General features: G+C 44.1%; 1 protein-coding gene across 1 annotated transcript in view; it reads left to right on the top strand. All coding sequences in view use genetic code 11, as the record gives it.

The window, feature by feature from the left end:
• The window catches only part of EGR_06991 (Receptor-type tyrosine-protein phosphatase zeta), a gene marked incomplete at both ends in the record, with an annotated part of 29,417 nt that extends 7,062 nt beyond the window's left edge, over nt 1-22,355 (top strand). Inside the window, 16 exons of the mRNA XM_024496240.1 lie at nt 947-1,081; nt 3,660-3,865; nt 4,183-4,229; nt 6,508-6,770; nt 7,915-8,003; nt 8,164-8,299; nt 11,751-11,870; nt 15,843-16,184; nt 17,102-17,349; nt 18,738-18,873; nt 18,956-19,603; nt 19,639-19,760; nt 20,094-20,583; nt 20,796-20,881; nt 21,530-21,971; nt 22,227-22,355. Coding sequence (XP_024349357.1) covers nt 947-1,081; nt 3,660-3,865; nt 4,183-4,229; nt 6,508-6,770; nt 7,915-8,003; nt 8,164-8,299; nt 11,751-11,870; nt 15,843-16,184; nt 17,102-17,349; nt 18,738-18,873; nt 18,956-19,603; nt 19,639-19,760; nt 20,094-20,583; nt 20,796-20,881; nt 21,530-21,971; nt 22,227-22,355 — 3,639 coding nt within the window. The remainder of the gene's footprint in view (nt 1-946; nt 1,082-3,659; nt 3,866-4,182; nt 4,230-6,507; nt 6,771-7,914; nt 8,004-8,163; nt 8,300-11,750; nt 11,871-15,842; nt 16,185-17,101; nt 17,350-18,737; nt 18,874-18,955; nt 19,604-19,638; nt 19,761-20,093; nt 20,584-20,795; nt 20,882-21,529; nt 21,972-22,226) is intronic.
• Nucleotides 22,356-22,847: the final 492 nt, after the last annotated feature.

Below are 22,847 nucleotides of genomic sequence, written 5' to 3'. Positions count from 1 at the left end.
CAGATCTGCTTGGTTTACTGTTAGTGTTTAGCCTCAGTTGGGTCTCGACCTATTTAAAATTAAGCAAAATAACATTATTTTTACTTTTGCCTTGTCAGAATTTAACTTGGAATTTGGTTTTGAAAATTCACTGTATCGTTGATATGTATACGTGAAATTCAAAGTACACTTCTTGTCAAATCTCGTGACTTGCACAAGCATTTGTAGATTTTTTTTCAAAAGTTCTAGACTTTCTTGAGCTAAATTCGTCTACTATTTTCACTAAGTTTTATTTCAAAAAGTAAAATTTTGAGTTAATACAGCCCCCTAACTTATCCTGAGATAGCTTCATGGAAGAAGAGAAAGGCGGAGCGGTTCTAGCCTAACCTTACACTACTGCCGTGGGGCTAAAATCGCAGAAGACTGGCCGGATCCAGGCGCCAATTGACCTCCACCTTATTTTGATATTTTTCCCTAACACTTCCTATTACTGCTCCTCTGCGTCCGCTATCGGGATGGTACCCAATTTAGGTAAAAACGACTGTAAGGCAAGAAGGAATGTCGTTGTTTAGTTTCGGTTTCCGAATGACAACTCAAGACTTTTTAAAGTACCCATCCAAAAGCAGCACTGGTGACCCGGGCAGACTTCTGGCACGGGGATTGCATCACAATGCCAAGTCCACATAGCTCCTACTACATAACCCTCCCCTTTCAGTTCCCTGTGATCGTACCTCTGTGCTAAGCCTCACGGCCGAATTCAAGCAGACTTAATTCAGCCGCACAACATCTACACAGGTATGAAATCAAGTTTACTGTAGGTGGCCAAATTGTCTTTTTGAGGAGGTCTGGTTGTGGGAGACTAGAAAGGCTAGTGTGGTCACGCATACATCGAAGAGACGTATCATTCTCCTGCAAGATCTGCTAAAAGTACAATCCCTTTCTAACGCTCTTCATCTTTTTCCTCCAGCGCAAGTGCGATCAGTACTGGCCCTCAAGCGGACCGCAGACCTACGGTAACATCAGTGTTCAAATGCTCTCCGAGGACTACCTGGCCTGCTATGTGGCGAGGGTCTTTCTAGTGAAGAATGTCAAGTGCAAAAAGGTGAGCCTTCCCCATTTTTACTTCATTTCTAGTGCTTTCATGCACCCAATAAAATGATCATGAACCATCTGAAAGACGTCCGACCTGCCAAAAGTAAATGACGCAACCTCTGATAGTGTGTTAACATTCGGTTACCAGGATCAAAACAGTCAAATTGGTTGACTCCCTTTATTCGGTTTTATACGGGATCTCTCAAGAGTTGGAAACATCGTGCATACAGGATGCAAATATCCCCTAGACAATCCCACTTTTCTGACGGCGAGTTTGCTGAGGAAAAAATACTTGGTAGTAATAATGTCTGTAAATATGAAACTGGCGGTTATGCATGAGTTCATCTTCGGTACTTTTTATGCACGTCGGTGTGCTTATCATTTAGCTCCACGAGTTTTCCTCAACTCGTGTTAAATCATTTCATTGTAAGCGATTTGCTAGTAACGTATGGAATGGCTAGGAGGCTATGGTTATGAGTGGAAGGCCATACCTTTCACTAAAAGTACAATCTACGGAGGCTGGAGAGTCCCCGTAGTCGAGCATAAGGTTAAGCAAAGTATCAAGTTGCCACACAGGCCCTTTCTATTGAGCACCGTCTTAGGCATTCTGCCAGACAGTCCAAGATGACAAGATGAATTTACGCCTTGGAGAAAATGACGCTTATTATTAGTAGCACATGCTGTTATCACGCCCTCTGCAAGGGGAAGTCCGTTGAAGGCCACAGTGACAGAAATGTGAATATTACGTTCTCCGAGCATGGTGTAAATCATTTAACTTAGGACATTATTGAAAGGCTTTCCCTGAGGTTGACTAGAATTCGTTGGACCTTGGTTGCCTCTCACCTTAGCCTCATTGACCTTTCAACAGATTTACTTGGTTCGCCTTGTTTTGTTGGTCTAATTACCCTCATGCAATGCAAATTACCCAGGTGACATCGCATCGTATAAAGAAATGGAGTGCTAAAAGTCTTTTGTCCTGGCGAAATTTGTTTCATTCGTATGGTTGGGGTCGCCTTTCTTTACCACATCTAATTACCTCGCACCATCATTTAGTCGCGCTTGACAAAGTCACCTTAGCGGCATTGGCGGTGCGAAAGCACATCTCACTTTTCTTTTTCGTTGGATCCATCAATGAGACACTGGAGTGGATTGAGTATTCTCTGTTCCCATAACAGCAAGCATGTGTCATCTTTAAAAGTTAGCTAAGCACACTTTTCACCATTATGGTTTAATATCTGTGTGTCGCCTGGAGGCTGTATTAACGTCTTCGCGTAAGCGATCAGATTTCACTGCTCTTCACCCCAACTTTATCACCGCCTTTTTTGCCCAGTTTATGTGTCGTCCACTTCATCGGGGGCCGAAGTTCCTATGAGAGCTTCGTAATTACTAGATAGCCTGTGAGCTAACTCTTCATCGAGGAATGTTTAAAACCTTCACATTGAATCGTACCAACTTGTTGCATGGTCATCGTTTCATTTCAGGACTTAGCTAGGCCAGCTTAGAAATTGTAAAGCCTAGAACTCGACCATTGGCTTGAGACAACACCGGCGATACAGAAAGCTGTGACCTGAAAAGGCGTCAAGTGTCTGGAAAAAGCATAAATACTTGTGCTTTTACCTCCTCTGTCAATGGCTTAGCCACCCGCTAAGGAGCATGTTGTTACCGAACCTAAGCCAGCCATAAATCAGCACGCTTGGCTTTCGTGCCTCCTTGTCATTTGTCACTTTGTTTTTCGCGAGCAAACTTCGAGGGTCGTTTTTTCCTCTCATGGGTGTATCCTGCTGAATGTACGGAGGGCTCCGTCTTCACCACACTAGTGCTCGATTGAGGCTGAAGGAAGATTTATGTGCCGGGAGTACGTATTTCCACAGTCGTGCTTGGTAAGGGGACAATGGTAACCCTCTTAGAGTCATATTTAGGTTATTTTAAAACGTCAAGTATGGCGGTACAAGTCCGATGGATGCCGTGCGCTGCGGATGAACCACCAGCCACGACACTAACCATGGGGTTTGAAGTTGAAGAGGGGCTGTTTCTGGTCCGTGACAGTCCTTAATGCGTCAAAGTGTGTGCCAGGCGAGTGGCTAAGCAAATGACAGTGGAGCCACCTAATGAATTCACCACTACGAATTCGAAAGCAAGCGTCAGAGTCCTCAATGAGGCCATTTATCACATCATATCAGACAAATGCAATATTTGACAGTCTTTAAAAATAAATGAGTCACAGAATGTGAAATAGGCGTCATTGGCCTTGGAGTGAATCGAAGTCCACATTTTGCTCAGATGGGATGCAAAATCCGTCTAGGGATGTCGCACACAGTCGTTTGGATGTTCGCAATTTCCATCGAACTACAAGGGATGGGAGTAGTACCATTTATCCAGCCTTCGAGCCCATAGAAAGAGCATCACTTGCTTCCCCATTAATTTCTGGTCTAAGTCCCATCTGATGTGTGGAATTTCTATCAAACCGTAAGAAGGATTATTGATAGTACCATTGGTACCCGGAATAGCATCGCACATGTTTCTCATAAGGTTGTTTCAGGGTCTAGATCTCTGGCTCAGAGATGTAAGCCACCTTTTCTGTCTTCCAGTTTGCCAAGGAGAGGATCGTCCGACATTACCAGTACACTGATTGGCGCGATTTTGACGTCCCTCCCTCACCACTGCCTGTGTTGGTCTTCGTCAAAACTACCATTAAGGAGTGGACCCCTTCTCGTGGGCCGATAATCGTCCATTGCAGGTCTGCTCCCTTTGCCTCTTTATCCATTTCTGCGATTCTTGTAGCCTATGGTGGCAGGTTTGTGAGTTTATAGTGCTAGACTGCGGCATCTCTGTTCCAGATGCTACTTTTCGGTTTTTTATCTTTTATTTGTGCTTTCCTTTGTGGTGCGCTCGAATGCAGAACCAATTCTCAGGGCTAGCTAATTAATGCACAGCACAGCACATCGGTCCATGTCTTGTTTGGGCAAGCCACATAGCGAACTTTTGGAGGCTGGATTCATTGAATTATGGTGGATCAAGCTAATAAGCCATTCAACTAACTGTGAAGATCTGCTTCAGTGCTTCGTTTCAGTGCTGAAAATTGCCAAAGGGGTGTCTTAATTTGAATTAAAGAACTGTGGAGAGTTTGGTCATCGCGACACTGAACGTCTTCCAGACAGGTAGATGTGGTTTCGTCGTTTTCATCAGCGATCCGATTGCGTACAATAATTCATTTCTAACCAGGTGTTCCTTATTCATTCTTCCTAACCTCGAAAGCAGGTCTTATTTCTAAGGATGCGAAGAATGGCGCTATTTTTGAGCGGTGCATAGAGCCAAGTGTCTGAATGCTTCGGCTCTTTGGCGACAAGAAGGGGGGTGGGGGTACAGGTTACACGCTGTCGGTATAAATGGGTTGCGATTATTGTAATTTAAATATGTCCTTCCTTTGGTTCCAGAAAGGACATGTCTCCTGATTTGAGATTACCATCTCAAGATGTTTTATCCTCCCAAAAGTTGCTTCTCCTTCCCCTTTCTTCATTTCGATGCGCCACATATCTAAAATAGTTTGCTCCTCAACCGCGCTATTTTGAAAACAAGCGTTTTCGCACACTGACAGTCGAATGCCATTACAACGGCATAGCGACATGGTGGAAAATTCCAGTTGTCGTGGCTCGGAACATACTTGTGTCCATGTTCTTGTTTTGGTTGCCGTTTTTTCCGCGAAGGAAAAGTAGACTTCACTAATAGGTGCTAATAATGGAGAGCGCCCACAAAAGGTTTGCTTTTCTTGCTATTAACTCCCTCTTTTATCGGTTTTGAACTTTTCATTAAAGAATATGAATTGACCATCCATTGAATGTCACCTCGCCTTGATTTACTCTCAAACTCCCTCATTTGCTTTATGGCGAATTAACCATTTGGTTTTGCCAGATAAACTTGATGTAATCCCCGTGCCATTTCTGAAGACCTAATAAGACACATCAGTCTGGAAGTGTCCGACTGACGTAGAGACGTGAATAACTTTATGCGCCTACATTCAGTGTTTCATACTTCTCCGCTTCCGATTTAATCCCACCTCTGTTAGTTTGAGGTACTTCTCAGTTTCTTGTGACCTAAGGTATTTTCATAAGCACCACCGTAGATTTCTTGAGGAACTTCTTTCAATCGTTCTGGCTTGATGTTGCCTCTTTCCCGCTCATTATGCGGCTGTTTGAGGCTGAGGTGAATTCTAAACATTTTCGTAAATTCAATCGCCCCTCTGTTGTGAGCCTCTCCTTATCCAGCGGACACGGTAGCCTTCCTTCTTTGAAGTTTAGATATCCAATTAATGAAATCTCCACTAAGGTAGCGTTCTAGCCATCTCTAAAGACGTTATGAAACATTCGTTTGGAAGTAAGCTCATTATCGCCGTGCAGGGACAATTTGCTGGGCCAAAACCAGCAGGACCCCATCAAATCCAATGTAGTAGTCGAAGTTAGAGGCAAACTTCAAATAATTGTCGTGTTATCGTTTTTTTTGTGACTGGTTTTTTTAAAAATCGGCATCCTGTACCTACCTCTTCATAACTGCTTCGTTCAAGGGGCAATTTTCCTTTACCGTGATTGGTCAATGGGTGACCACCCGTATGTGTGTAATGACCCATTGATATCGAACACACTGACCGCTTGGCTTGCAATTAATACAATATTTCTCTACTCACTTTTCTCCAACCGTAATTTGGTGAATCATGGGCTATTTAAGACTGGTGTTCTTAAATGTCATTCCTGATGACTGTGTGTTTGTATGTGTTTACACGCCTGTTTTTTCCCATGGAGATGTATGTGCAAAGCCTCTCTGCCCAGGCTTTGGGATTATTGATAAAACCGGGGAGAGAGTGCCCTTTTACCTATGTGGGGTGGGGGGGCTATCAATTGCTAACAGACCTGTCGACATTTGCACCGCATGGATCTGGGTCGAAATGCCTTTTTAGTTGAACTGATTCATTTCCGGTCGTCTAATCGCAATCATTCGAGAATTGTTACACTGAGGTAATCTCTGAAGATACTAATAGGGACAGGTTTTCATAAATAGAGGCAAAAAAGAAGTGGTGACTACAATGAATACAATAACTGGTAACAAAGCCCCTATTTTCACCGTGGACTTCCTCTATCGCTTCCACTTCCACTCACGAGAGTCCTTGAATGGTTGACAGTTTTACAATGAGCACATTTGGATTTTGAAAGAATCGTCTAGAGGTAAGGTTATTTTCAGCTAGTTAAAGGCAGAAAAGAATATTGAGTGGCGTTGCTGATTTCCCGTCCTGAAGTCAATCATTTACACCAACTGTGTTTAACAATCTTGCGCTCTCACAGCTCAAAAGCACTCACTTGATCTGAATTTTGGCTTACATGCCTATCATCATCTTTTGTACACCGCTTTTTCCGGTACGGTTCCGCGAGATGCACCACCTGCTTTGAGGTAATACTACCATCACCGGCACCGTCCGACCTTTGCAACCACTGGGCCAGCCAAGGCGTTTTCTGTTTCTTGCATCACCGGCCCTAATCAGACGTGTACGTTCGCCTACGCGTCTGGAGTTGAGTCACATCAGCCTCCACCCTGTTCCACCCTCATCTCGTCGTCCTTGCCTTTGTTCACTGTACGCATGCCCGACAGACGCCACTTCACCCTGCCTCATCTTCCCCCCTCTCTGTCCGGCCCCTCTCGTGACTCATTCACATGTGTGTGCGCTTAGGGCTGCGGTTTCCAGGATGGAAAGGCGTATTTCTGTGTAGATAGGTCGTATGACCTGTTTAAAAACCACATCTTGGAGGTGGGATGGATGCTGATTAAGTATGCATGTTCTGTTTATTCCTAGAAGTGTTCTTTTACGTGAATCGAGTTTACCAACTCGGTGCTCGATTTTGATGCAGCTTGAACCTGGGTTTGGTTGGTATTCCAAACTTCCATTGTACTTTTAATTTTGCCCATTGGATTTTGAAATCAAACATGATCTGAACCTACAGATCGGAATTTGTTTATCCTATCAAGAGGGATTATTCCAGTTGTGTCTCAATTTTTTTCTTTTTACGGGGTCCGTCAAATCAACTTCCTGAAGGTTTTTTTCCAGTGGTTTTTGTGGAAAATTTGACTCGTGCAACTCTACTGACTTTTCACCAAATAGAAACAAGTGTTTAGATTCTTCGCTGAGGACGGTTTTAAAGGTCTGGATGGCAAAAAAGAACTTTTACTATAGATGGATTCACCGTTGGCTGATTTCCCTAAATCCAGGTTTTCGTAGTGGCGAAAATGTTTCCACTTGATGACCGTTTCGTTGCGGGGGGTTTTTGTGGATTTTAGGGGATCTCGCTGTAGTCTTGATCTCTAGAAACGACGTGGAATGGGAATATTTTGGGTTTTTCTGCTTGCTGTAAATAGCCGTTGAATGTCAATTCAACCAACCACTCATTCTTCGATTCCACCACTGTTGCTAAAATGCACCTTTTACGCTCATTTTGTGGATTTTGAGAAGTTGTATTCCTGGAAAAGGGATATTTTGTTTTTTTTTTTAAACTTATCTGCATGGCTTTAATGGCTCTTTGGTCCCCATTAATGAGGACCAGGCATGTTCCCTATCGAGATTATCATGCTTTGGTCGGATGCACTAAATGGTTGATTCTGCCTTGGCTTCATCTGTCGAACCCTTTGGTTTGATAGAAGTAGCCGTGGAGTGAATATCCTTCCACCTTGATTCGCACGCATGGTCGATGCCAACTAGTAGATGGTGGTCGAGATGGCATGAAAAGGAGGAGGAAGCTTATCCACTGGGTATATGAAATACGAGGTGGTTGTGCGTGTTCAGTTAGTTTTAATTCCCGCGCCCAGTGGCGTTTCCTCCAACTATACACAGAATTTATGGGATTGTTTCCACGAGACGCGAATAAGTCTGGTTGTGAGATTGCTCGACGCTATAAGTAAGTAGGTCGAGGTGACATGTAAAATGTTCAGGTAAATCTTCCACAGAGGGTAGCACGAGACTTATTGCTTTGGCTTTCTTGCGTTCCTCAAGATCCAGCATTCTGTGTTATTTCCTAAGGTGTATAATTGGATCGCCTCTTCTGCCCTTTTCTTCAGCGCTGGCGTGGGTCGAACGGGCACGTACATCTGCATTGAGAGCCTCATTCGCCAGCTGGAGGCGGAGAAACAAGTCAACATCCGCGGCTTCCTTGAGCACATTCGTCAACAACGCATGAAGCTGGTGCAAACTGAGGTATGACCAAATGCTTCCTACTTTTTTAGCCTCCAGTCACTCTTTGTGCTTATTGGTGGAATTTGAATTGGGTTTGAGGGATGGGCTTGGTCACTTATCGACCGTCCTCTAGACTATATCTTTGAAGGGTGGGACTTTTGTTTTACCTAAGCTGGGATCAAGTTAATCTTGTGTCAACCTTCATAGTGTTTTGCAATTACTTGACATCATTTGGAGAAGATGCTACAAACTACTTTTCTACACAAACACGCAAAACACGAAGTTACAAGTCAGAATAGTCTAGCATCAAATGGAACTGAACTAATTTCGTTTCCATCAATCTCCATAGCTGTTCAAGGAGCTGACTGGAAGCCAATAACACAATGAATCTTATGCTTTATTTCCTGAAGCCTAAAAGGTGGAGTTTTTTCTTACAATTCTACAAAATTTGAAATAGGAGCCGTTCGTCATAAGTCCCCATTGAGAGTTTTTTTCGTTGAAGCTGATGAATCATTAATTATACTCAAGAATGTGCCTATGAGAAGTGTTATTTACGTTCAGAGCGACCTGGGATCAGAAAAGCTTCTCCAGATTCCATTCACCTTCTATGTTTGCTGGTTTTCATTGAACTTCCAACAAGTAGCCGGAAATATGGACTATTCTATGGCTCAATTTGTTTGGGTGCTCGATGCGCACCCACCAATACTTGCCTCCAATCTAACTTCGTCGACTGCTCTCTGCTCCACCTCCATTTTCCAAATTTGTGCCGTACATGAACGCATGTTCCTCCTTTTGTAATTTCCTTTGAAAACTTCATGTTCTGAATGAAGGAGTATATAAGAAAGGGGAGGGGTGGATCCACTGGTAAGATTAAGTGACGGTCGAATGAGGATGCAGCATGGAGTTTTTCACCCTTGGATGGAGTAATGTAGCTATTTTTCCCGGGTTGTTTCAGGGTTTTGGCCATTAACGAAACGCGTATTCTAAGGGCAAAGTTTTGATACATGCCTGGTGCTACCCGAGACTCGCCCTGTTGATGCGTTGCTGTGCGTATTTGTGTGTGAAAACTCGGCAATGCACATACAATTTTCCATTTCACTCTTGGCAGTTATGCAGACTGCATCTTGATTTCAGTCGATGCTAAGGATGGTTGGGATGTGGATTGTGGTTCAGGTCTGAAACCTTGACGTTGCCTGAGTTAGTTGTTTTCTTTCTTTTTTCCACAAAACGTTTTCAAATGCCTTCTCATTCACTGAATGCATCGAAAAAAAAACAGGTAAAAATTATCAAGAAAAAAAAAACTTTTTAACATTATTTGTCCGTTAAAATGGTCACCTGTACATTTTATAATTCCATTGGTATAAGACGTTTCGTCTCTGAAAGCCGAGAAGAAACGTAGACCTCAGCCATCCTTGCTCCCAGCCAACTTTACTTTCCAAACCGTCAAAAGTTAATATCCGTTGCTTACTAAAATATCATCGAGGAAGCATGGAGATGAGGATGAGGTGAGACAGTGCCTTTCTCCCTTCCATCCTAAAGTCCAAGAAGCTAACTTTTTTCCCGTCGATTGACTGATCCTGGCTCTGGTCCTGACCACTTTTGAGGCGGAGAATCCCCTTACGCATATTTGAATCCGGTTGTGCGGATAGACCCCGGGTGCAAGCGCTGGCTATCTCCTCAGTAAGTCAACATTTGTGCCTCCCTCAGGCAAACGTAGTGATGCTTTGGGAGGATAAAGTGGTGTGTGCTTCGAAAGTGTGCGTGAAATTGAGTGAATCGTATGGAATGGACCAATAAAACGGTCGTTCGTCTGACGAATGTTACAACACAAAAGCCAGTCATTAGAATTCGGTAGGTAAACAATGCAGCAGCGACGCGTTTTATGGCAAATGCGAAAGGATAAAGGACCACCTGATGGCATTTACGCTTATGGTCTGCCATCCATTAAGTTGTGACTTGTGAAAGCTATTCGCTTAGCAACTTTTATCACGACTTTCCCTTCCCAGTTGATGTAGATATAACAAAGTCGTCTAATCGTCAATCAGGTTGCTTGTAATTTCTTGGGAAGTTGATGTCAAATTAACGCATCGATAGCGATTCATGTCTATTCACCATTTTATGATGCAACTTTGAATGATTCGTCGTCAGAATCAAATGACTTGAACTGCTTTTTGGCGGCATACTCTTCCTTTCCACCTTTACCTCTACCATTTCTTTTGTGGGCTCGGAACGACGTTGAGGTTGCTCAATGAAATAAACTTAAATTACCTTCACTAGTTTTGTTAAACCGTCATTTTATCTTATGAGGATTGGAAATAGAGGAGAAGCATTGGCGAGCACTACAACGAGCATCGTTGAGACAGATCGCCTCATTTTCATCGATGCTTCATAATACATCCATTCAAGATACCAAATGCATTATTACCTTGAGCTCGTTACAATTTCTGTGTGGTTTGAAGTTTGCCGCAAATTTGCCACTCCTGGCAGATTTACGTCTTCGTGAAGAATCGAATTTTGGAATGAGTCCGTTCAAAATTTTGTGTCTTCAAATATTTACCTTTTAGATGAAACTAAACTTGTTTAGTGCCCTGATCTGTGGTTACTGGAGGACAAATCATTTTCCACTGTACAAATTTGTACATTTGCAACTCATTTGAGTGGCATCCGGTGAACCGCGGCTCATGTCTACTCTCTTGGTAGTGCTGGAAGTTTTCTTCTTTGCTGTTGATCAAATTTCAAATTAAAATCCACCTCCTTTCCACTGCGTTTTCCACGTTTGTGGTAAATCGGACATGGCGGTAATTCGCTGAATGGGTTTTCTCCTCTCCTCCGTTTGCCAAAAAATTTAGTGTACTCAGAGGCATTTAAGGAATCGCTGGTCTTGGATGGTGCGATCTTTGATAAACGGATAGTGTGGAAGTGAATTTGCCCCCCAGCATAATTACTCCTGCTGCTATTCACAATGTCTTCAGAAAGGGGTGAATTCAGCTATTTGTTCATGGTATTCACTACGCATTTCAGACATTGTATACGATGTATAGAAGACACCTCTCTTCGAATCAAGTTATCGCTGCTAGGCCGGTAAAATAATGCTGCTATTAGTTTGGTCTATTTGAGATACGATGGAGCCCAAACTATGACGAGTGTTTCTAACCTGCAAATGTAAGTTCACCTGGATAGGGCATTTGGAGAGGATTTGTATTTCTGTACCTGGTATAACACTTGGTTTTAACGAGTCTCCTAAGCTTTTTTGCACTCCTCTAGTATATAACACACCTCATAGCATACTAATGGGTTGGCCACTAGTCCTTTAGCCATTTCATGACCTCTTAGAGGTCCGATGTGTATATTTTTTGAAATCATGATTGGTACTTGAGATAATAAACTGAAATTCTTTTTTCTAATCCATCTTTTCTGTTTGCTTAAACCTTGGAATATTTAATGGGCGTCATCTTTCTGTCATGCCTGCCAGCAACAATATGCCTTCATCCACGACGCACTGCGTGAGTATTTGCTCTGTCCGGAACACGAAATCTTGGCCATGTCTTTCCCCGCCTACGTCCAGTGTCTGCGCCTACCCGATGCCGCTGGGGTCACTGGGTTGCAGAAACAATTTGAGGCAAGTTTTTATCATCCCTGGCTCTACGCATTCCTATTTCAGTAGCATTGAATCGACCACGTCTTTCGCATTCCTTATCCCCTACTACTAATAGCTTTGCTCCAGTGCTACATTTTTTTCTAATGTGTTGCCCTCGAATCGGAATAGGAATACCCATTCATAAAAATATTTGGGCCACCCCTTAATGGACTAATCCGATGTTTTTTAACAGTTCTAGTGGAATAGAAAGGTGCTATCCAAAACACGTTTTCTACATCCCCCCTATCTGTCCCTTGTAGTGTGGTTTCATAGTGCGCCTACCTAATTCCACCACTTGGGCAGAAATATCCCAGTATTTACCCTAAAAGTCCACTGTCGATTGTTTACACACCCACCTGGGAGGCACACTTGACCTATGGGCAGCTCTAGTACTCGCATTCAGCAATCCTGCATTATCTTCAACCATTCATCGTAAAGTAGTTTCGGCTACCTATGGTAGTTCCTCATGGCTCCAGACGACTGAATGTCCGAGGCGCTTGGAGTCCGTTACACCAACAACGTCATTTTAGAACTTCAATTCTTCACAAGCAACTCTTAGAGTGAGTAATTTACCCACAGTTTTAGTATATGTGCTGACGGCTATGAATTTGTCTTCACAACACGCATATTTTCAGCGCCAAATGACCAGTGTGCTGTTTCTATTTCCCATGGTGAACCGGCTTGTCAGACAACGGTAATCACATTGTGCATTCCGCATTCTTCCGCCTTCACCGTATACTATAAAACTACCACCTTGGCTTCTATTTCGCCCCTACCGCTTTAATCACAGCCAACTTTGTTACTCTCGAATTCATACCTTAATGGTTTTGCAGATGGAAAACTCCCATCCTCCAAGCTTTTGGCTTATCTATGATCACATCCGAGTTTTTAAAGAAATGTGTTCTTTTTTAACGTCTTGTTGACGTTTCTGATTACCTACTGCTTCTGTGAGATGGTTAGATGGTTGAATCAGGGTTGCAAATCACTTTTTTGCCTAAAATGTGCCAAATAGAGGTGTCGATTCCTAAAAAAATGAAGCTAGCAGAGTACCTGTGTCTCCGAAATAGCTATTTCGAGTTTAATATACTGTTTATTTAAGAGGAATTAGTTGTTATTTTTTTGCTGTTTTTCCTTTTAACTTACAAAACCGAACATTACATAATTGCAATTTGATGTTGCCTCCTCACCTCATTCCCGTGATAGTCACCCAACGGGGAAGGCGATACTGGATGCAGTATTTTTGCAGAATGGAAGATTTTTTTGTTTAAATCAGAATGATGTACCAGATCGTAACTTGAAATTCACGAATTTCCTAGTCTCCTCTTACCGTGAATGCGACGTTATCCAGCTCTTCCTTTTGGTGGCTTGTAGGCAAAAGATCGTGTTTTTGGACATGCGTTTCTCCGTCCTCCTTCTTCGCTTGACATCAGTCAGTTGTGAAGCTTTAGTTTTACTCAGTCACTAATGTTACTTCGCCCCTTTGATGTCTCCTTTCAGCATTCTACCTGCTTAAAACTTTCCCACTTGTTTACTCCTTTCCTATGACTTCAACAGTGATAGACAGCACCATACATGGGAACAAAAGTTGAGATTTATTTAGGACTTGTTGATATGCACGGGATTCTTATAACAGCAGCATTTGACAGACTCAAGCGTTCCACAGGGGGTTCTTATTCCATCTTTCGAGGTCTCCCTAAACCGCTAGAAGTGGTTGTTTCACAATCGCGTTATTGAGCCACTCCTCCTTCCGCTAATAAACATTTCATCTTTCCACCTTTTTCCCTGTCTTCTCTTTGACTAAATTTGAGGCATAGTTAATGAGCTTCCTGGGAATGTGTTAAAATGCTTTGAAGAAGTCTCTCTAACCTGACGAAGGAAGTGCTGCCTTCCTGGCTAAAAGTTTTAACTAGACCTACTGAATTAGTATCTGTTTAGAGGGCATTAAAAATGTCTCAACGTAGCGTTACTTCCTTGGTATTATTCCTTCGCAGTAGTTGGAGTTTTGTGGCGGATAATGAAGTGTAAAATTAAAGGATGTAGTATACCAAAATTTCACTTTGACTTTTATTGCTTCAAGGGTAATCAAATAAGGTCGTGGAGTTTTAATGGCAGAAATTAAATAACTGGAGATAAATGCTCCACATATTTTATTCGTTGGAATGGCCACTATTACTAGCATCATTGACCAGGGAAACATGAAGTTCCGAACTCCGTTTCCAACTGCCCATTCTATTCAGCACTGCTTGTGTGATGTGAATAGGAGGTGGTGGTCATCCCTTGGTGAAATGCCATCAGGTAGGTATGGAAGATGAGCTGATGATGTGACTGTACCTTGTCCCCTTTTTCTATCCTAAAGAGTGGCACGCGATCTTTTCTCGAGTCAGTTTTGCGCTATAAGCTATGAGGTCTCGCGTTTTCTTGATTCACTAGTTCTGGTTGTTTCTCAAGTATACGTCATTATTGGGCGCGTTCAACTAGCATCCTGTCGAGTGGATGGATTTTGTTCACAACTGTTGCGAATGATGGACGAAGCGGTATCTTAGACGTGTATCTGTTGGGTACTGAATCGGGAAAATACAAAAGCCATTTTCCATTGGAACTGTGAGCACGGTAAATTTCATAACTTACGTTGAAGAAGTAAAAAAACTAAACTTTTTGGCATTTAAAGCTCCTTGTCTGTCATCCGGCGTGTGGTATCCACTTGATTGGCTGTTTTCGCCATGACTTCCCTTTCAAATTGATGTAGGCCCAAAAGGCCTAATACTGCCCTTCTTGAGACGGTAACATCGAAGTTTATTCTTCACTTTTAAGACTAGAAGGCCTTCCTGAATATGATCCACCTCTCCTTGAATGACTTAACAAGAAGCAGGTTGTCCAAATTCTGGACGGTACATTCCATCACCCCACTTTCTAACTTCAACGTGGCTAATTTGATGAGAGGCTCCCTGCACTTTTGGAACCAACAAAGCTGGAGTCACATTCGTCAGATTCGACCAACACCTTTTGATTAGGATTGCAACTGGTAGGAAAATGTCAGACAGCACAATAAAGAGTACAATAATGTTAGAATGACGCAAATGAATGCGCTATAAGTGCATGCGCGCAAATAGTCACCTGCATTTGACAGGTCGTCATAAGCTATGGCAAGTCATTGCACCGAGCCACATGGTAAATTTCATGAACTTTCTTGCTTCCCTGCTTCTATGGTGAAGTTGAATCATCCTCAGGAAGAATTATTTTCAGTTCCCCGTCCTACAGCTCTAAACCTGGATAGGTCCGCTTACGCCCCATTTAGGTGGTTGCTAACACCCGTTCGTGGATGGGACTGCATGAGGCCTTGGCATTCAGCCCTGCTGCCAGTCCCGTAGCTCGCATAACCCCATGCCTTATTACATCTTGAGGAGTAGCCGAGGCTTTACAAGAGTACAGTACAGAACTAAATATCTCACGGAAAGCCTTTTTACCTGGTCGTGAATGATCTCTTCAATTGTGTGGTGTTCTATGTTATTAAGAACATGGTAAATCACTGAACTGCTAATCCTTTCCTCATCTAATAGTGACAAGGAAGAAATATCCTCTTTTAGACATAAGCAGATCTCTTTTGTTCAACTGGTCGAAATCAACCGCATAGAGGATTTACACGACTCGTTGCAGATGGTCGGATCACATATTTTTGCTCATTAAATGTATGGGGAGAGCAGCTAAGCTCTTCTAGTGATCTGGACTAGGTACGAACAGGTCTACGAGGCTCTGTAAGTAGTCGAAAGCAGTCCTAGGGTGGGAGATTAGCGATGGTCTAAAAACTGCCAGATCGCCTGTTTTCACCGATTAAATGAAGAGGTAGACCTCCCACTATGGATGCGAGATATGAGCGAGTAGAAAACCAACATTCTGATGCGTTAACTGCTATCTTCCTTCCATTCACAGATCTGCACAGACCAATTGCCCCGAGTGTACGAGTTTACCGAAGCCCGGAAGCCTGTAAACGTGACAAAGAATCGTCTGTCGCGTCGTCTTCTGCCCACCGACTTGCGTCGTGTCGTGCTGCCCAGCGAGGGTGGTGTGGAGGGCGCGAGTTACATCAACGCCTCAGTGGTGCAGGGCTACCACCGTCTGCAGGAGTTCATCGTCACCCAACATCCTATCCCCGGGACCACGGAGGCCGATTTCTGGCGCATGGTGTGGGACAAGAACTCATCCCTCGTCGTTGTCCTCTCTTCCGAGCAAGCAGACTTGTTTCCTGACTTTTGGCCAATAGAAGTACATGATGTAGGTTGCTCTTGCGTACGCCTTTAGTGCCCTTTGGTTAGGGACTGCTTACGTATTTGGGATTCTATAAGGCAGATATAAGTAGAATGGCTGGGTGAAGAACCGTCTAAGTCTGTTTTCACTATTTCATTCTCGATCAGCTTATTTGGCATGGTTTTGACCCTCCACTGCCTCATTGTTTTGCTAGTAGGATGTAAGTAGGCTGGGCCAATCCACGAGTTTCGACATCATCTGTAATTATTTCTATTCACTTAGGTCCAACATAAGTCTTGCCCAAAAATATTTAGCACAGCACCCGAGTTATCTTCAAAGCTGTCATTTTATAGTACCCATCTAAAAGTGTTTTGGTTACTAGTTTGCACAATACCTGATACAGCCACTTGCGTGGAGATCGAAGTATGTGGTCTTTATAAAAGGTCAGTGCAGGTACATAGCTGTGTATCCTCCAGAAAGTTGGCTCAGTCTCGACAACTTTTTGATGGCTTCAACCATCCTCAAAAGATGTCCCCTTCTTAGGTTTGTATGTAACCATGTCCGGCTAAACCAGAAGTGTCCCCTCTTTTAGAGTCGGTTCACTAATGTAGCACTCAAGTTTTCTCCGAACGCTGTGAGGCACACAGTTCTGGAAGTAGCTTTATTAGAAATACATGGGAAGCCTGAGACACTGTTGGCATGGATGATATCTCATCATCATGGAAGCTGAATGGTGGAAGATGGAGAAGAGAGCGGATAACATTCCGTATACCACTGAAGTTATTGATAGTCTAATTTTCGTGTGGGTCCACGTATGGAGTGAATGATAGGTTGCATGGGAGTTGCTCATACCGGATAAATAGTATGCAGTAGCCTAGGGGATCACCCAATCAACACTCTCTACTCGTGGAAGACAAATAGGACTTTTCATTTTTTTGCTTTAGCCTCGAGAGATAGGCTGGCTGCGTGTGAGTTTCTGCAACAGCGAGGAGGTGAGCGAGGGTCTCACACGCTACGAGTTTTTGCTCTCCTCATCACGCGAGGACTACGCTCTCACCTGTCAGCTGTGGCGTCTCCACGCCTGGCCTATCACCGTCACCGAGGAGGCCTGCGGTGACTTCCTCAGGCTCCACTCCATTCTCGTTTCCAACCGCACCTCCGCCGCCAACGGGTCTACCATCGTTGTGGATGGGTAAGTGCTCTTGAACACACTTTTGTATCTTAATTTATGCCTTTGTTTTATCTCCTTTCGTCTTTTGTCCATCGGATGACATATGTTTATGTGGGAAGGTTTTGAACTGTTCTAGTCAAGGTAAGCGTAGAGCAATTGGCACTTTGTTAATAAACTATTCCCGACTTGTTTATGTGTCTGCATTTCTGTCTGGAGCAATCTTTAACCGTTCTGGTTGCTGCCGTGTCCATGTATTCCTAGATAGTATCCAGTAGATTTTCCAGAACCTTTTCTGTCTCTAACCTCTCTGACCATATCGAAGGTCTGACTACATCATTGACTTAGTTCATGAGCCAAACAAAAATGTCGTCTGGTTGAGCTTTCCTTTTCCCGTCTGACTAATGGAGTGGCTCGAAGACACCACCCATCTTTGCACATAAATATGTGTTCTCGTTGTGCTCTTGTATTTGTAGATTTTACGCTTATCTCCGGTTTGCTTTTTTTCCGTCCTTTTTTCAATTCGTGAAGGAGTCTTAACTAGTTCCGGCGAATGGAAAAATTGGCTAATACCAGTGTCTCATATATTAAAAAAACTCCTGTCTATGTTTATCCCATATTGAATGTTCATGAATCACTTTCTTCATTCCGGAATCTCAGGCACATCAATTTCTCACCATCTTTGAGCAAGAATAATGTAAGCGTGGTCGTCCTTGCCTGTCTGTCTCGAAGTCTTAAAAGGCTCAGATGATCGTGAAGAGACTCAAGTACACAATTTCTGTAGTCCATTAAGAGACCATGATAGCTTGTGCATTTTTCGTACTCTCTTTTCGCCGGTCCGCTTGAAGGCTCTAGAACGGTCCTGACTGACAAGAAGACTCGAAAACATCAGTTATTGTTGTTTTCAATAAATATTTTGACTTATTAATATCCCCAAGTGTGTAGACGTTAGATTGATATATAATGGACTTTCTTTGCATTGTTGTTGTCAATCTCGGCTTCTTTTCCCCTTGAAGTGATATTTCAATGTGCTGCCAGTTCTGAGTAGCAGCGTACATAGTTCTACTTTGTGAACAAAGTTGTACCGGAATTCGTTGGATCTTCTGGATTTTTGCATGACTGGCTTTCTGATGTTGCCTTGAAGCTTTCATCTAACTACAAACCTCGAGAATATCTATTCTTTATTGCCCATGAGCGGATACTCAAGTAAACGATCCCTGCAGTGGACTTTTTTTGAGCTTCCATCTTTCTGTCTATATTTCGTGAAAGACCTTGAAACATTTCAGCAGCAAAAAAACGCAGAAACGTTACTTGTAACCGCTCGTAAGCGAAAGTATGCAGGTACCTTGTGTTTATGTCTACCTAGACAATTTGAAACCATGACCATGCGTTAATTCTCACTTGTTTTGTAGCTACGGCGGAAATCGCGCTGGAATCTTCGTTGCTGTCAACTTCCTAATCAATCAACTCACTCTCTCTGGCTACATCGACGTCTACTACATCGTCAAGATGCTGCATCTTCAACGAACTGGCATTTTCGAGTCTCCTGTATGACTCATCTCTCCCCCATTTCTCCCTCTTCATTAGTTGGTTTTCTGACTGAGATCCTGTTTTCCACGTTCCTCTTCAGGCTGATCTCGACTTCATCTATTCGGTGATGGAACAGTTCCTCTTGGAGATGCAGCAGCAAGATGACAGCAGTTCGTTCTTAGGCAATGATACTAGCTCTTCCCCCGGCTACGCGAACCTGAGTCTCTTCAACGGAAAGCTTCTCTCCCCTGTCACCTACAACTCGAAACCCTCTAGCGCCAACGGGGACGCAATCCCTCCAAAATCCACCCTTTTTCCATTCAGTGCCACTTCTCTGGAGATGGGAGACGGTCTAAACGCAGTGGAAAAGACAGGAAGACGGGAGGTAGATGTGGAGGAGACGGAATCCACCCTGGAACTGCACTCTCTCACCTCGGATACTAATGTTGGTGACGTCTCAATCAGTCCCTCCCTGATCGGTGTGCTGACATCGGTCAAGCGACCCCTCAACAATGGTTTCGTAGTGAAGGAGATGGTTCTACCTCCACCACTACCGCCACCGCCCAACCAATCACCCCCACCCTGGCCACCCCGTGGTAACCTTGAGATGGGGGTGGGAGAGGTTAATGAAGGGGAAGACCCTACACCTACCACCTCGTTAGTTGTGGAGGGTGGCAGCAACCTCAATCTGGACGACGTCGACATTATCGATGGCGTAAATGTGGATGATACAGAGTTGACTATGACTGTCTGACGTCTCTGCCCCTCTCTTCTCTATTCAAGCGCCAAGACTCGCTGAATTCGGGTTCGCTCTCTCCCATATCCATTTTCCCTTCCTATCTCGTCCAATCCCCCCTTCCCCTCCCTGCTTCACCTCATTTTGCCATTTTTGTGCCGCTTGATGTGTGCGCACATACTCTATCCCCTCCCTCAACTCATTCTACGCAAAACTGTAATAAAGACATACACACCTATTGCCACTGCTTTTCTTGGTGCTTGCTTTGTCTCGTGTTACGTTTGACGTTTTTGTAGCTACCTCAGCAAACTTGCTTAACGCTGCATGATTTGATTGGTAATTAAAATTGGTCTTTTAAAAACTTACTGAATCTCTGAACATGAATCTCCGATGCTTGAATTATGTCTGGCGATTTCCCTTGAATAATTTAAATGCTTAGAATGTCTTTCTTCCGTCTGAATGGTTATAAGGTTTAGTTAACACCTATTCTCCTCTTTCACAGAAGAGCGATGTCCTCGGTCTCACCAACATCCAACCGACCAGTCCTGGGTCCTCAGTCCTCCATCCCCTCCTCCTCCACTGGGGGAGGGGTACCGCGTCAACCACCCCCAGTGCGTCTTCCGGTGCCTAAGCGTCCCCCACTCACCCCCTCGGCCATTTTCACTCTCATCCAGACAATAAAGGAGACTGGTCGACGGTTGGGCATGAGTGACTGCGCGGTGGCCACTGCGTGCACTCTCTTTCACCGTATGGTCCGTGTGCTAACCGTCGGTGAGGAGACGGGACCATTCGCTGCCATGACAATGTCAGGAGATTCAGAGTTGGCCGCTGCTCAGCCGGCTACCTACTCGGTCACCAATGATAATCCTCTGCCCTCGGCCATTGACGGCTCGATCAGGTCGAGCTTGGGAGATGTTGATCCGTATGTGAGTGGAACACCACTTAGTAGGGTCCATGTTGGTCTCAGTCTTGTTAGCAGTGGCGTTGGGTTGGTTAGTTCCTTGTCCAACACCTGGCAGTATTTAATAAAATAGAATTTTTTCCCACTTGGTGACCCAATACCAGTTCTCACATGGTAAATTACTTCCACTCGGTATCCTTATTGAACTTTTCATCATGTATTTTGATCACAATTACTGGTCTATATTTTGCTGAGGATAGTAAACTCCCCTCTGCAATAATTTTCTACTTTTCTGCCCCTCAGACCATGGCGATGGCTTGCATCAGTCTGGGGGCTAAGGTTCAGGAGGAACACCAACGCCTTCGGGATGTCATCGTCGCTTACTACAGGTGGGTAGCCTTTTATTCTACTATATTTTTATCCATTCTTTAGAAAAAATTGCCCTTATTCTTATCCTTTTGGTGTGTATGTCAGGGATTGTTGGGTGATTCAGGAAGACGTTAATAAATGAATTAGGAGGGTGGGTGGATTGAGATGAACTGTTGGTTGTTTTTGTTCTGGACGAGTGGAGAAGTAATGGATAAGCAAAGTAAATAGACAGGAGCATTTGAGATGGATGGATGGGTGGATGGGCGAGTCGAATCAGGACGTATGGATGCCAGTCAAATGGATTAGAGTGGATCAGAGATTGGTGAATGAATAGAGGCAGGAGCAAACTAACTGCCAGGCGAATTCAGACTTAAAGGATTGGCACATGAATAGGTGCAGAACAGGTGGATGAATCAAATATGTATAGATGCTGGCTAAATGAATGGGGTCGTGGTGTGTGGGTATGTCAGCGGTGAGTAAATCGAGCATGCATGGATCGGACCGAATAGATCGGAGGTGTACCTCAAAATCGGAAGTGGATAAATGGACAATTTCATCGAGAAGGGATGAATAAGACTGAATATGCAGATGTACTTTGTGGACGACAGAGTTGGTAGTGAAAATGAGACGTTTTTTGGGCTTTCCAGTTTTCTATTTATCTTCCACAGGACCTTGCACAAGACAAAGCGCCCTCCGCTAGAGGTGGGCGAGGAGTACGACCGCCTGCGTGTCAGCCTCGTAAGCGCAGAGCTCTTCCTCATGCGCCTCCTTGGCTATGCGGTTCGCACGCGCGCTGACCTGCCCCACGCCTACCTCCTGCACTACCTCTCCGCCCTACTCCATTGGATCGGCAAGGGCATCGCCCACCCACCCGAGACTGGGGCCGGTGACGGCGACGTGGACACTGGTGGCGTGTACGCAAGCCACAGCGCACTGGCGTTGGCTCGCCTGCCCGGCTTGGCCTGGGCCATCTTAATGGACTCTTACCACGCACCGCTCTGTGTGGACTACGCACCAGAGTACATCGCAGCGTCGATTCTTCACCTGGCACTGCGCATTGCCGGCGTGGAGGTGCCAGGAAATAGGCACTCGGAGAGTGCGTGGTGGCAGGTAGGCTGAGTTTGCCTTTTAGACGATTCTCAGTTTCCTTGGAAAATAGATGGATGGGTGAGTGGATGCATGAATGAGCCAATTAATAAAGGATTCAGCGATAGATATGTAGGTTAACAAGTAGACGAGTAAATGGCATCGAAGTGATTCAAATGGGGGACGATTGAATGAACAACTGGATTTATGAGATAGAAGCATCTTTTTTCATGTAATTTGAATAAAAAAGGTTTAATTATCTACTCTTCCGTCTGTCAGGCCATCTCGGATTCGCTCTCCCGCGAGACGGTGGAGCAAATCCAACTGAAGGTGATGGACATCTACGCGGTGGATGATCGCATCAACGCGATGGCCAACTACCGCCCAGATGAGGAGGATGACTACTGAGGCTATTGCGTTCCCTTTTTACGTGTTGCATCCCCTTTTTGCATTTTATAATAGCCTACATGATACAACCTTTGCGTAATTTGTTAACTCACGTATCTCACCCCAGAATCAATCTCCTTTTCCCTTTTTGGGATTGAGCTGGGCTACTTTGGCCTCAGAGCTTTGAGATTGTTTATTTTTAAGCTGGGAATGGATGTTGACCGGAGTAAGGGATTAATTAAGGGGAATTCTTACGAAATTTTGCTGCCTTCGTAGGCTGGATTGAGGTGTGCAATTACTTCAGGCAGATGGCATGAAGCGTCCAAGTCAGGAGGTGGCTTTATCAGACAATTCATCCATAGAAACAGCGTCTTTTCTTTGAAGGCCTAGAAAAACCATCTCAGTAGCCTGCTTCTGCCTCATTTAGTGTCAAAACAAATACCTATTTTACCTCACGTAACGCTAGGAGAAGGTGATCACAACGCGATTCAAACCCACCCACTCACCCACACA

This window comes from Echinococcus granulosus (assembly GCF_000524195.1).
Source record: "Echinococcus granulosus chromosome Unknown EG_S00067, whole genome shotgun sequence".
Lineage (NCBI taxonomy): Eukaryota > Metazoa > Platyhelminthes > Cestoda > Cyclophyllidea > Taeniidae > Echinococcus > Echinococcus granulosus.
This window is presented reverse-complemented; position numbering and strand designations above follow the sequence as displayed.